The sequence below is a fragment of the Rhamphochromis longiceps genome, linkage group LG9 (genome assembly GCF_057381845.1).
Source record: "Rhamphochromis longiceps isolate RC_006_pf linkage group LG9, R_longiceps_female_GT1.1, whole genome shotgun sequence".
Classification (NCBI taxonomy): Eukaryota; Metazoa; Chordata; class Actinopteri; order Cichliformes; family Cichlidae; genus Rhamphochromis; species Rhamphochromis longiceps.
This window is the reverse complement of record NC_140565.1, coordinates 36,589,299-36,603,005: the sequence shown is the minus strand read 5'-3', so window position 1 is coordinate 36,603,005 and position 13,707 is coordinate 36,589,299. Positions and strand designations below refer to the sequence as shown.

At 49.0% G+C, this 13,707-nt stretch overlaps 2 protein-coding genes across 6 annotated transcripts in view; one reads left to right on the top strand and one right to left on the bottom strand.

Annotated features, from left to right (window-relative positions):
• Positions 1-5,743, bottom strand: part of actr3b (actin related protein 3B) — an 18,825-nt gene extending 13,082 nt beyond the window's left edge. The window contains exons 1-2 of one of the 4 annotated variants that reach the window (XR_014913170.1): positions 4,607-5,743; positions 815-870 (exon numbers count right to left, since the gene is read on the bottom strand). Coding sequence is in view for 2 of the 4 variants with exons in the window: in XM_085417671.1 (XP_085273797.1) it covers positions 815-870; positions 4,607-4,650 (100 nt within the window). In the remaining 2 variants the exon portion in view is untranslated. Of the gene's footprint in view, positions 1-783; positions 871-4,606 lie in introns of all 4 variants that reach the window. The other 3 variants (XM_085417672.1, XM_085417671.1, XM_085417673.1) reach the window with 3 other exon arrangements.
• A 1,136-nt stretch (positions 5,744-6,879) lies between these two features.
• LOC146662822 (apoptosis regulator Bcl-2-like) lies at positions 6,880-13,342 on the top strand. Of its 2 annotated transcripts, XR_014913171.1 has the most exons (4): positions 6,880-7,658; positions 7,733-8,079; positions 8,247-8,575; positions 12,387-12,525. XR_014913171.1 is itself a non-coding variant. In XM_085417710.1 (3 exons), exons 1-3 carry the CDS (start codon positions 7,541-7,543, stop codon positions 12,516-12,518), a joined length of 597 nt encoding a protein of 198 aa, XP_085273836.1. In that variant the 5' UTR covers positions 6,884-7,540; the 3' UTR covers positions 12,519-13,342. The 2 variants fall into 2 exon arrangements, 1 of the variants encoding a protein (XP_085273836.1); XM_085417710.1 differs by lacking the exon at positions 8,247-8,575 and having other exon boundaries at positions 6,884-7,658; positions 12,387-13,342.
• Positions 13,343-13,707: the final 365 nt, after the last annotated feature.

Here is a 13,707-nt window from a genome sequence, read left to right as displayed (position 1 = left end):
TGTGGTGGAGTGTGCAGCATTGGACCATAAAGCTCTCACATTTAAGTCCACGCTGGAACCAGTTGGCCCATCACATACTGTTTTGTAGCCGACCACTTCAAAGCGTTCCAGGCTCCGGTTGCCTAGGTGACCCTCTAATGTATTTACCACTCAGTGGTATTCTTCGCTGTCATTGGGTAGACCCTTGAGTTGCTCGCCTCCAAGTTGAGGAGAGAACATCACAGATCTGCACACTTCACATCAGCGGCCCTTTCTTCATCCACGTGCGCTTGAAGTGGCCAAAGATGGTTCACTCGTTACTGAGAATACCTTCCAGTGTGTATGCAGCTTTAGACTGGTTGGTTCTGACTTGGAACTCATGTCACAGTTATCTTATTTGGAGAACTGGGACAAAAGGTGTTCCACAGGGGTCAGTACTTGGCTCTGACCTATTCACCTGGTTCTCAAATAACCTGGTATCACTGACTAACAGCGGCTCTATTCATTACTATGCTGTGGATAATGTGGTGTACTCATCCACACCTTCTACTGACAAAGCCTTGAACTACCATTCATCCATTTTTATCAAACATTTACCCAGTTTAGAGAGGCTGCAGCCTATCAGAGGGCTGCTCTGAACCTAAAACTGTTTGTTTGGTCATTTCAAAGATGTGATTAGATTTAAGCTTCTCTGGTTAGATAAAGACTTATATTTTTATACTTATGTGGAAGAACTGATGAAGACGCAGAGTTAGGTTCACTTTGAGCTTTAGAAACAGAAAGTGAACCTAACTTAACCTTAACTGTCTGTCCGTCGTTGCTGTGAGATGCTTACAGGACGGCATGATGAACTGTGGCTCGGTGTTTCCTGCATAGCCGATCTTTGTGTATCTGCAGCCACACAGACAGAAACAACAGTTAGACATAAAGGTTCTTAACATCTGGCTGTGGGTCCAAATACGGCCTCTGTGGAAAACAGTGGAGTGACTCCCAGCAGACATTTATAAATTCAGTTTTGCACATAAAACATTGATAAAACATCAGGAAATGAGTCAGCAAACAGAGGCGTGACCGATTACTGCTTTGTCTTTGACCTCTATGTAAATATTCAGTTCATGTAGAAAATGATGAGCAACAGTAACAATAATCAGGACCTGCAGATACAAAGCACCGAAACATCATTTCAGCAGTTTGACTTCAGGAGCGTTTGCCTGACGACACTCACAGTGTTTGACTCATTTTTACTGCAGACCTGTCCTTAGGATGATATCCTTTTACCTCATCACAAGGGAAAAGTACCTAAAGTAACTGTAGTAACTGTAAAGTAACTGTAGTATTTTCACTACATCAAAAAAACACGAACAAAAAAAATGACATCTTGTTCCATTAAACTGAGTTCTGACAAATAAATCATGAAAGATTAAAAATGAACTGAACTGGCTGTGATTGCTGGATAGACCCACACGTCTAATACCTGACCCTGGGATCAGTTCTAATACCTGACCCTGGACCCTGGGATCCCTCTCCAAAGCCAGACCAAACTGATCTGGGACCTGCTCTGAGTGTTTTTGGCTGTTATGCGTGCGTTCACGGCTGACAGTCAGCTCAGCGTCACCCTTTAAACGCCTGCAGCCGTGAGCTATTTCTAAACGACCCCACGATGTCACCTTGGCTCGGGGGCATGGACCGACGTCGAGGCTGAAGGAGATCACGTGATCTCTGATTCTGAACAGGGGGAGGGGGGTCAGTGTGCAGCTGTCCCACATTCACACTGTGGCCCAGAATAGATCGCGCACAGACTGGTCCACAACTTCACCTGAACCTCCACCCAACCAGCAGCTCCCACAGCAGCAGCTGGATGAACATGTGGAACAGCTGGAGCTCAGTGTAAGCACCGCCATCAGCCCCTCACCTGCTCCAACCACCTGATCATCACAGCGCGTTTACCTCCACCCACTGATGGATGATTCCATGAGCCAGCTTTTATTTTGGTAATCTGTCCCTGTAAACACAAGCACGCGCGCGTACAAAAACACACACACAAACACGCACACTCACTCCGGAGGATTAAAGCCAGGAAAGCTGCGGGTCCAGATGGCATCAGCTCAAGGGTCGTCAGGTCCTGCGCGGACCAACTGTGTGGGGTGATGGAGCACCTCTTCAACCTGAGCCTGAGGCTGGGGAGAGTCCCACAGCTCTGGAAAACCTCCTGTGTGTGGCTCTGACATCCCCCCTGATGAAGACTCTGGAGTGGCTGGTCCTGGCTCAGCTTCGGCGCCTAACAAGCTCATCACTTCAGTTTGCCTACCAGCCTGGCATTGTAGCGGATGATGCCGTCATTCACCTCCTACATCGTTCCCTCGCTCACCTGGAGACCGCTGGAAGCACTGTGAGAATCATGTTCTTTGAGTTCTCCAGTGCCTTCAACAACATTCTTCCCACGGTCCTGAAGGACAAGCTGGAGAACTCTGGAGTGGACCATCACCTCACAGCATGGATTCTGGACTACCTCACCGACTGACCACAGTATGTGAGGACTCAGGGCTGTGTGTCGGACAGGGTCGTCTGCAGTACGGGGGCCCACAGGGAACGGTTCTGGCTCCGTTCCTCTTCACCATCTACACTGCAGACTTCTCCCACAATTCCACCCAGTGCTTCCTGCAGAAGTTCTCTGATGACTCTGCAAGAGTCGGCCTCATCACTGATGGGGACAACAAGGAGTACAGAGGTCTGACCCAAGACTTTGTGGACTGGTGCCAGCTGAACTACCTCCAGATCAACACTAGTAAAACCAAGGAGCTGGTGGTAGACTTCCACAGGCACAAGCATCCTCCACTGCAACCACTGAACATCCAAGGTATGGACATCGAGGCTGTGGACAGCTACAGGTACCTTGGTGTTCATCTGAACAACAAACTGGACTGGACTCATAACTCAGACGCCCTCTACAGGAAAGGGCAGAGCAGGCTGTACCTGCTGCAGAGACTCAGGTCTTCTGGAGTGGAGGGCCCACTCCTGAAGACCTTCTATGACTCTGTGGTGGCCTCAGCCATCTTTTATGGTGTGGTCTGCTCTGCATCTCTGCCGGGGACAGGAAGAGACTGAATAGGCTGATCAGAAGGGCCAGCTCTGTTCTAGGATGCCCTCTGAACTAGGGCTGGGCTATATCATACCGTTCACGGTAATACCGGTGTAATTTTGGGCAATGATAGGAAAATGAAATACTGCGATAGAATATGGGTAAAACGCGCATGCGCAGTGCCTTTGTTTACATACCCACATGGCGGCGACGCAGAACGAGAAGAGCGAAAGCGGATCGTTGAATGAAACGGATGAACCTGAACTGGTTTGTAAAAACGCTGCAGCTTCACTGGTGTGGAACTGGTTTAGCTTTCGTCCGTCAGATACACAACAAAGCACTATTTTTGGTAGCGCATGCTAGCGGGCCGTCGTTATTACCGTGTTGTTTGGAAAATACGGCGCACTTAAAATCATCCTTTGATTTTTCTGAAAGTCGACAGAGCCCCTTATAATCCCGTGTGCCTTATGTATGAACTCTGGTTGTGTTTACTGACCTCGAAACCATTTTATGTGCACGGCGCTCGAAAATCTGTTAAATGTTTTAGTACAACTTTGCTAAGCTACGAAGCCGCACTGCTTGATGGATTGTCGGAGCATTACGGCTATCGTAGGCGGAGCCTCGCGGAGTGATACGTACTGCGCTTCAATATAATGTTACCGTATTGTGTGTGTATAACCTCGTTTTAAGTTTTGTGGATATTATACATGGTCATGCTGAGGATATGTCGCCCGGTTTCCACTGGAAATGTCAGCAAAGAATTTGCATTTGCACTGTTACATTTTATATAACTTTAATGCACATAAAACAGCTGCTTGTTTAAGTGAAAATACATTGATGGGGTTTTTTGCACTAATAAAGTTGTGGAGTTGTAAAGTATTTTGTCTAGTGTCAATTATATCGTCAGTTATATTGTTATTGCAAATGTTCAAATGTATATGGTGATAAATATTTTTGGTCATATCGCCCTGCTCTACTCTGGACCCAGTGGAGGTGGTGAGTGACAGGAGAACGGGGGCTAAGCTGTCATCCCTGTTGGACAACATCTCCCACCCCATGCAGGAGACTCTGACAGCACTGAGCAGCTCCTTCAGTGGCTGCAGCACCCACGGTGTGGGACGGAGAGATTTCACAGGTCTTTCCTGCTGTCAGACTCCACAACAAAGACTCCAACTGATCAAACACACAAACCCACACATGTGCAACAAGACTAAGTGCAATACTCTTTCTGGCATCGTTGTATTATACTCATATTGTATATAGCATTTGTATTCTATTTTATTCGATTGTATATAGTATTTTATTTTTATTCTATTCTATTCTATTGTGTACAGTACCTTATGATATATTATTCCAGTGTTTTTTCTCAAATTTTTCTATGCAACTTTGCACCGTCCACTGCTGTAACAAAACTAATTTCCCACGCGTGGGACTAATGAAGGCTATCTTATCCACATACATGATGCTGTTCACAAAAACACATGACGTCACATGTACTGCCACTGCGCGCGCGTGTGTGTGTGTGTGTGTGTGTGCGCTTGTCCTGACCCGGTCCCGCAGTCTATCACGCACGGGGGCAGCTGCAGGGACATGGCGCGGTCCTGCTCGGTCCGGCCCACAGAGCTCGGTGTCGGTGGTCGAAGCGGAGTCCGGTGTGTGATGGAGGGAGGAACGCGTACGCTCTGCGTGCGGGTACGTGAGCATATGTGTGTGCGCGAGCACTTCCGGGTCGGAGGGCGAGATGGAGAAAATAGAAACAGCTGACGCAGCCCCGGTAACCGGAGTCTGTGCTACGTTCACGTAATGTGCGTAAATGAGATCGCTGCTGTTCAGAGCACAGAGAATGAAAGAGAGGAGGAGGAGCAGGCTGTGATTGGCTCATCCTGCTTCCAAAATGTCAACTAATGCGCACTTTGAACTTTTAAATAAAGTTTATGGACGACAATGACGCGCTCGGTGTGATGAGGCGGGACGTCCAGCAGGGGGCGGCAAACACTCACAGCAGCATAGATAGATAGATAGATAGATAGATAGATAGATAGATAGATAGATAGATAGATAGATAGATAGATAGATAGATAGATAGATCGATCCTGCAGGTGTTCAGTCTGCTGCTGTAGTCAGAGATAACACAGTTACACAACCTGCACAGCTCAGCAGTGAGTCCTCAAACACGTGAGGACACTGGACAGAAGAACAAGTGTCCTAAAAACTCTCTGCAGGTGAACAGCACCTGAGGCATGATGTGGCGACATGATGTGGATCTGAGACATGATGTGGACCTGAGACATGATATGGACCTCCAGCTCATCAGGAAGCCGTTCTTCATGAAGACACAGGCTGAGCTGTGATGTCTGATGGAGCCACAGTTGAAGGATCATGTTTCTGATTTTCCTCCATGCTCGAGACTTTTGCACAGTCCTGCAGCGTTCCTGGCTCAGACTCAGTAGCGGTTTTTGATACGGGCGACACGGGCGGTTGCCCGGGGTGGCATCATGGTGCGGGGCGGCATCACGGGCATCGGCAAAATAAAAATAAAAATTACTCGTAGTCATGCTGCCCCGACATCATGCCAGCGCATATTGGGAATGTCGTAGGCACCGACTGGGTTTGCTGGGAGTAAGGGCGCCCTCCGTTTGCGAGGTGCGCCTGCTGCTTGCTGCACAGGGAGGAAAGGGCGGGCGGCGGGGGATTCTCTGCCTGGCTGGAGCAGCATCTAATAACCAACTCGCAAAATAAAACAAAATTAATTGTTTTATTTGCTGCTTAAGTCAAAGTAAACTTTATTGTTATCTCCGCTACATGCAGTACAGTAGTGCAAGTAAACAAACAATAAATATAAGAATAGTAAGAAAATAAACATACACTTTAGGACCAGGAGTAAAGGGATCAATAAAAATTTAAAATTTATAATTTACAGTTTGATGATTTAAAGTCTCACACACAACCCGTCGAAAGGGGAGGGGGCGGCGGCTTCCAAATAGAGCACATTTCATTCATAATGATGTAAATTCAAGCCCATTATGGATTCATGATTTGAACCCTGGGTTGTGCGAAATCCCAGAAATACAGCTTAGACAAAGTGAGTCTGTGAACTAAGGTGTAGGTGTGTTAGGTTATGTTGTGGTGATCCTCAGGTTGCGGGATTTGTGTTCATACTGGAGTGCAAAACTAAAACCAATGGAAGATGGACAAGAAAAGTTCAAAGCCATCAGGTGCTCAGCTTAGAAAAAAGAGAAAAGAAGAGGAGGAGAAACGAGCAACAGATGCAGGTAAGCAGATGTGTGATTGGATAATGGCAGGTCATCCTGAACCAATCAGAATCAGAATACTTTATTAACCCTTAAAGAAATTATGTGGGTTACAGTTGCTCCAAGAAGAAATGGTAAAAATAGTAACGGTAACAGACTAAACTCCAAACAATACATGATGTTACAGATTTTACACGTTTAAGAAACAGCACTAATATATACAGATCACTCAATTATAAATAGCAAGGACTAACAGAGGTGATTATAAATAAATATCAAGAAAATTAGTGAGAATATTCCAGAAAAGAGCGTGTGTTCAGCACAATATTAATTAGTCATTGTCAATTCTTTATTTGTCCTGTTCTCATTGTACGGCGAATTATGATGGCTGTTTGGTAGCCGTTTGCATAGTATGCATACTCTCTCTCTCTTCATGTATGTGTGTGCTTCTCTGGTGAAATTCAGTATGGGTCCAACAAGTTTTATGTTAATGTATAATCCATAATGTGTGTGTGTGTGTGTGTGTGTGTGTGTGTGTGTGTGTGTGTGTGTGTGTGTGTGGGTGGAGGGGGGGAGGGGGCGCCGGAGGGAGTGTTCGCCCAGGGCGCCAAACAGGCTAGGACCGCCACTGCTCAGACTGACGTTTCTCATCATCGTCACAAACACGTCACGTGTTGGAAAAGTCGGCTTTTGTTGCTCTTACATCACGTTTCACTTACAAACCACGACATTTTTACACGTGCACGCCCGCACCCACGCGCGAGGAGCTGCAGATGCGAGTGACGTAGGATGAGGAAGTGCGCGCTCGCGGAGCAGAGCTCCTCCTCCTCGCAGAGCTGCGGGGGAATCCCGGAGGGGCGTGCCCGCTGTTTGCGCGTGAGTGTGAGCAGCACGTGCATCGTGAAGGGAGCGGACTGATTATCGGTTATTGATCAGAAGCAGCGCGCGCCGTCGCGCCGCCATCACCTTGAATGTGTTCAGAGCGCGTCCTCGCGGCGCGCCCCGCGGCTGCGCGCGCACCTCCGCCCGCCGGTAACAGAGCACCGCGCGGAGCCTGAACCGATCCTCGGACCGTCCTCGCTGTGGGCGGAGTCTGAAGCGCTGACGTCACAGCACAGCTGATCAGCGATCGATACTTGTGTGAGGAGTTGCAGCACGTGACTGTCAACTGCAAAAGGCGTTCTCATTGGCTGAGGAGGATGACGTGCTGGTGGTGAGCCAGCGGGGGGCGATGGCCGCCGCCTACAGCAGCCGGGACCTGGTGGAGGACTTCCTGCGCTACAAGCTGCTCGGCAGGGGCGTGGCTTGGCCTCAGCGCCGGGCCAATGACGAGAGAGCCCCGCGTCCAGGTGAGGAGACGTCCACTTAGTTACCCGCTTCCTCAAACATGTCGCAGAGTAATGGCATCATCATCTCCTCCTAGACCCTCCTGTGGCCCCACCCTGCCTGCAGACCGTGCTGCGGAGCGCCGGCGATGAGTTGGAGCGACTTTACGGCAACGAGCTGTCTGCGCAGGTGACGGTGCTGCAACTGCGTGGGAACGGCGGTGGCGCTGCACGCCGGCGCCACCTGACGGCTATCAGAGAGGAGCTGTTCAGGGATGGCGTGAACTGGGGACGCATCGTCGCCATGATGGAGCTGGGCGGAGCTCTGAGCGCCGCGGCCGCCAAGTCGGGCGACGAAGGTCAGATGGACGATATCGCCAGCTGGATGGAGGAGAGTCTGGACTCGCCGTCGCTCCGGAGATGGATCCATGACAACGGAGGATGGGTAGGAGCACGATTTCCCTCCGAGTCCTTATCTCCGCTGATGTTTCCTTGTTTCCTTTGCTGTAACCTTTCTCTGTTTCCTTGTGGTTGACTTTCCTGCTTGGCTGTGTCCTTCCTCATGCATCCTTCCATTCCTGTTTCCTCATCTACTCCTCTCTTGTCTTCCAGCTGAGAGCCCCTGAATTTTCCTGGAATTCCAGGACTCCTTGTTTCTCATCAATTGATGAGGTGGTTTTGGTTCTTCCTCTGCTTTTTCGGGGGTTCTGAAAAGGTGCTTGAGAGTTTTTAATGTTTAATGAGGTTCAAGTGTACTTGAAGAAGTTCATGTAAGCTAACTGTGGTCTGGCTGTGGTTGAAGGAAGTCCAGGACAGAGTTCAGGATCGACTGAGCACGCTCTGGTGCTTCAGGGAGTCGCAGATATGTTTGAGGCGTCCTTGAAGGAGGTGAACCTGCAGGAGTGAGAGAGCTGAGGAGATCGCTGCAAACGTACCAGGAGGTCCGACGAATCAGATCAATCAGACAATATCAGAGCCACAGAGAGTGTATGAGCACTGAACATGGGGGTGTTTGTGAGGACCCTAAACCTGGTCCCGACCTCACCCTTCAAACAGACACACACACACACACACACACACACACACACACACACACACACACACACACACAGAGTATTTTGGTTTGATTGCAAATTATATGCAAAGTGTAGAAAATCCCTAAAACTCTGTGGCCTCTGTGTGTGTGTGAGTGTACATGTTTAGACATCTTGGTGGGGACAGTAAATTGGCATGCACTATACCTGTGGGGACCAACAACATCCTCACGAGTTTGAAGACATTTTTGAGACTCAAAATGTGGTTTTAGTGTCAGAGCTACAGTTAAGCTCAGGCTCAGGTCTAGGCTCAGGGTTAGAGTTCATTTTAGGTGGGTACGGCAAGCAGCTGGGGAAAGCATTATGTCAATAAGATGTCCCCACAAGGATATAAAAACATGACTCTGTGTGTGTGTGTGTGTGTGTGTGTGATGATAAAACCGTTAAACTGAAACTGAGACACACACACACATAATCCTCATGTGACCTGAGAAAGTTGAAATGAGCAGCGAGCGTCTCCCTCCTGCAGAGGGAGCTGCGCTCTCAGCTCTGCTCCAAACCTCCAGGAGGTCGCTGCATCACTCAGAGCTCCTGAATCATTCATTCATCCAAACATCGGTCAGGAGAACTGAAACCCAGCAAACGAGCCTCTGAGCAGCACGCCTCCTCAGTGAGGTGTGAGAGGAGGAAGCCCCAGGGAGACCCAGAATGTGCTGGGAGTGCCTCGTCAACCTGGAGAAGCAAGAAGTGGTGCTCCTACAGAGGGAGCCCCGGAGTTGGTCCTGATAAGGACTAGAAGAAAGGCCCTGTGACCTCATCAGGACGGGGCGTGTCTGTGAGCACAGCCTGGGTTTGAGACAGGCAGTGATTTTGTGACGGAGCATCTGAGGCCCGCTAACGTCCTGCTAACCCTGCTAATGACCTCTAACGATCCGCTAAGGCCCTGCTAATGATCTGCTAATACCCTCGTAACACCCCGCTAATTACTCGCTAACGCCCACTAATGACCCACTAATGCACTGTTAACGCGTGCTAATGATCCGCCAACAACCTGCTAACACCCTACTAATTACTCGCTAGCGCCCGCTAGTGCCCTGCTAACGCCCTGCTAACACCCTGCTAATCACCCACTAAAGGCCCACTAGCTCCCTGCCAACAACCTGCTAACACCCTACTAATTACTCGCTAGCGCCCGCTAATGCCCTGCTAACGCCCTGCTAACACCCCACTAATCACCCACTAAAGGCCCACTAGCTCCCTGCCAACAACCTGCTAACACCCTACTAATTACTCGCTAACGCCCACTAATGACCCACTAATGCACTGTTAACGCCGTGCTAATGATCCGCCAACAACCTGCTAACACCCTACTAATTACTCGCTAGCGCCCGCTAATGCCCTGCCAACGCCCTGCCAACACCCCGCTATGACCCACTAAAGGCCCACTAGTTCCCAGCCAACAATCTGCTAACACCCTACTAATTAATGGCTCCATCATCATCTTCACTTCGTGGTCCTTCATCAGTAAACTGCACACCACCAGCAGGCCTGTTCCATGGGTTTGTGTGGTTTCCATGCAGCAGGTTTTCAGTATGTGGCGTGAGTGTGTGGTCATAAAGCTCCTGAAAATCGCTCGAAAATAAAATGGAGTCTGGTGCAGAGAGCCTGAGGCCCAAACAGTTCACTTTCTAATTATATTCTCTCCTGTCGCTGTGGTTTCCTTCAGTTATATCTACTGCCTGATAACACGAGAGGCTGTGTGTGTGTGTGTGTGTGTGTGTGTGTGTGTGTGTGTGTGTGTGTGTGTGTGTGTGGTATTACCCAGAAATATCTTTCCAGGTAATCAGTGTGGTTGAGTTTCCGCCTCAGGCTTCAGGTCAGCTGACACACCGTTTCTTCAGAACCTGCTCACAGCAAGGAGCACACACACACACACACACACACACACACACACACACACACACACACACACACACACACACACACACACACACAGATGTGTGTGTGTGTGCAGAGATCTCTAAGAACACAGGCAGTGGTGAGCTGTGCTGCTTTCTCAGAATTCTGCAGTCAAACTTTCCATCGTGGCGCTCAGCGCAGCGCGGTGGTTTCTCTCTCTGATGTTGTCTTGCTGGAGGATGGTGGCTTTTTCGAGCCCTGAGAGCACCCAAATGTGAAACACGGGGTCAGCCCATCACGCCTGGCCTTCCTGCAGCTGTGTGAGCCGTTCTCTGAGGACAGTACTGACTGAAGCAGTTGAGTCATCTCGCTAACATCTGATCTCTGAAGGCCTTATCGAGCTCAGACTTCAGGGTCAAATAACTCCCAGGTGTCTGTGCAGGTAAACCCCGCCCCCACATGTGACTCATCATGCCAGCGGGGTGGGAATCAAGCCGAAGCCGGACTGCTCACTTCTTTGCCAGAGTCCCGCTGACTCCATGCTGAGGACTGGTGTTGGCCCTCATCGGCCTGCAGGCCTGAAGAAATAAGCGAACTCTGCAAAGCCTGCAACTCCTCCGACGTCCAGCAGAGGCAGCAGTGAGTCAGTCCCTCAGACTCCGTGTTCAAATAAATGTGGTTACAGCCTCGTACACAGAATGTCACCTCTTTAAACTCTATTAAGGCTTTGAGTGATTAGGGGCGTGGCCTCTGTGACTGACAGGTGGACGGTGCTAGCTGTCTGCTAGCTTCACCTGAGCTGGACCTCTGCACCGTGTCTGTGCTGCTGGAGCATTTTTATTTAACATCATGTGACTGATAACATGGCTGCTGTGAGGTTACTGTACTAACAGAGCGACCAAGAAGGTGGAGCTCCAGACTCAAGCCGGCACCTGAGCAGGACGCCTCGTGGACGCCTTCAGGTGTTTCAGGTATGCAGAGGAGAGGAGGAGGACTGGGGCACACCTGGTTTGGGAAGTTGGAGGTGGGAGGCAGATGTCTGAGGTCTCCTCTGCTGCCTCCAAACACCTGTGTACAGTTACAGTCGATCTTTAAATTACATTTCAGTATAAACGTCTGACACGGAAAGCTTTTAACCTGGACTCTCACTGAGTCCACTGAGTCTGGAGCTGCTTCAGCCCATTGGACAGGATGTCAGGGTAAAGGTGAGCTGTCAATCATCCAGCCTGTGCATGTGCTCTTCTTCTGTGGTGTGAAGCTTCTTTAAAGGCGGCGGTCAGCTTCCTGTCAGGCTGAAGGCCGCTGGTGTTTGTCAGCAGCTCAGCTGGAGGCCCGAGTGCAGCTACAGGAAGTGCTCACAGGAGGGTTCTCCCCTAATCTTCATATCACACACACACACACACACACACACACACACACACACACACAGCATGCAGGGGAATAACCCAACACTCCCTCGTTAACACTCGACTGCTTTCACACAATATGAAGCAGCAGCACCGGCTTTGTGTCTTTGCGTGTGTGTGTGTTTGCGTGTGTGTGTGTTTGCGTGTGTGTCTAGACCACAGGTCTGAGTCATGTGACGCTGATGTTGGAGAGCGTTGATGTCCACAGTGACCAGTTTGCCTACACGAGTCATGGCAGACTGATCACACCATCAAACGTTGGGCTGATTGTCACTGAGTGATCAGCTGCTGGTTTCTGTCTGTATGTGTTACTGAGGCTGTGTAAATGAAGCTGAATGAAAGTACACACTGTTCTGATCTGTCAAAAAACAAATACGACAAATGAAGTGTTTCCTGTTTGTCTTTTTTCCCAGGATGCTTTTGTGGAGCTGTATGAGTCCAGACCCACTGACAGCTTCTGGTCCCTGAGGACAGTGTGTGGACTGGTCGTACTGGGAGCAGTTGGGGTCATACTGGGATTTCTATTCAGCCAGAAACAAAACTGATGGGAGGTGTTATCTGGTCCAGCCATGGAGCTGCAGTTCCTGTGGTGTCCACCAGCTGCTGCTGTGCTCCACACTGAGACTCTGAAGGACACTGACTTTGTGTGGGTGGATTTTTATGGGGACGTAAATTTCACCACCAAAATTCTCTGAGTGTTACTTTTAAGGCTTTGTTGGCTGTTTAAACTTTGAGTTTCTCATGGTCACAATAACATTCAGCCAAAGGACTCCAGGAAGACCGACCTCCAGCTGACTGTAAATAAGGCATTCTCTCACTTTTTTACTCTGGAAGTTTCCTTCCAGCCTTTATGTTAATCTGAGCAAAAGACTAAGCTGGCCTGAAATGATGAAGCAAAGCATTTAAGGAGGATTCACAGGAACAGCCCAGTGAACGGACAGGAAGCCAGCAGCTGTCAGAGGCACTAACAGCTGCACAGCACCAGAAGAAGCTCCAGCAGGACTGTGAGCCAATGGCAGCGCCTGATTGGATCAGCTTCAGATCAGGTGACTGAGATCCAGCTCGACCAACATCGAAGAAATGTTTATGTGGTACATGAAGCTGATGAATATCTGATTATTGAAGTCTGGTTTGTGACGCAGTTTGGTGCTTATGTTAGCACCAGTGAGGATGATGATGATGGTGACGAGGAGGAGGAGCCAAACCTTTGAAGAAACTAAGGAACCATGTAAAAAGATTTAAATGTAGCAGAAATGCTGAAACCGTCTATAAGGATGTGCTGTGCCTCAGACTGTGTGAAACAGAGACCCATGTTCATTTCCTGTTTGCTCTGCCTTTCAAAGTAAAGGTTCTACTTAAACAGACTGCTTATTAAATCATTGTTGTATTAAATGTAGTCTGAGAGTTTTTATTACCATGAAGTAAACAGAAGTGAAAACCAAAACCCAGTGTTAAAACTGTTAAAAAAAATATAACAGAGCTCACTCACTGTGTGTTAATACGCCTCTCTGTAATAGGTGTAGGCTGCTGGGGGATTCCCATGATGCACTGGGTGTCTTTTATCCTGTCTTCCTTCTCTCACCCCAACCAATCACAGCAGATAGCCCCGCCCCTCCCTGAGCCTGGTTCTGCCGGAGGTTTCTTCCTGTTAAACAGAGTTTTTCCTTCCCACTGTTGCCAAAGTGCTGCTCATAGGGGGTCATATGATTGTTGGGTTTTTCTCTGTATGTGTTA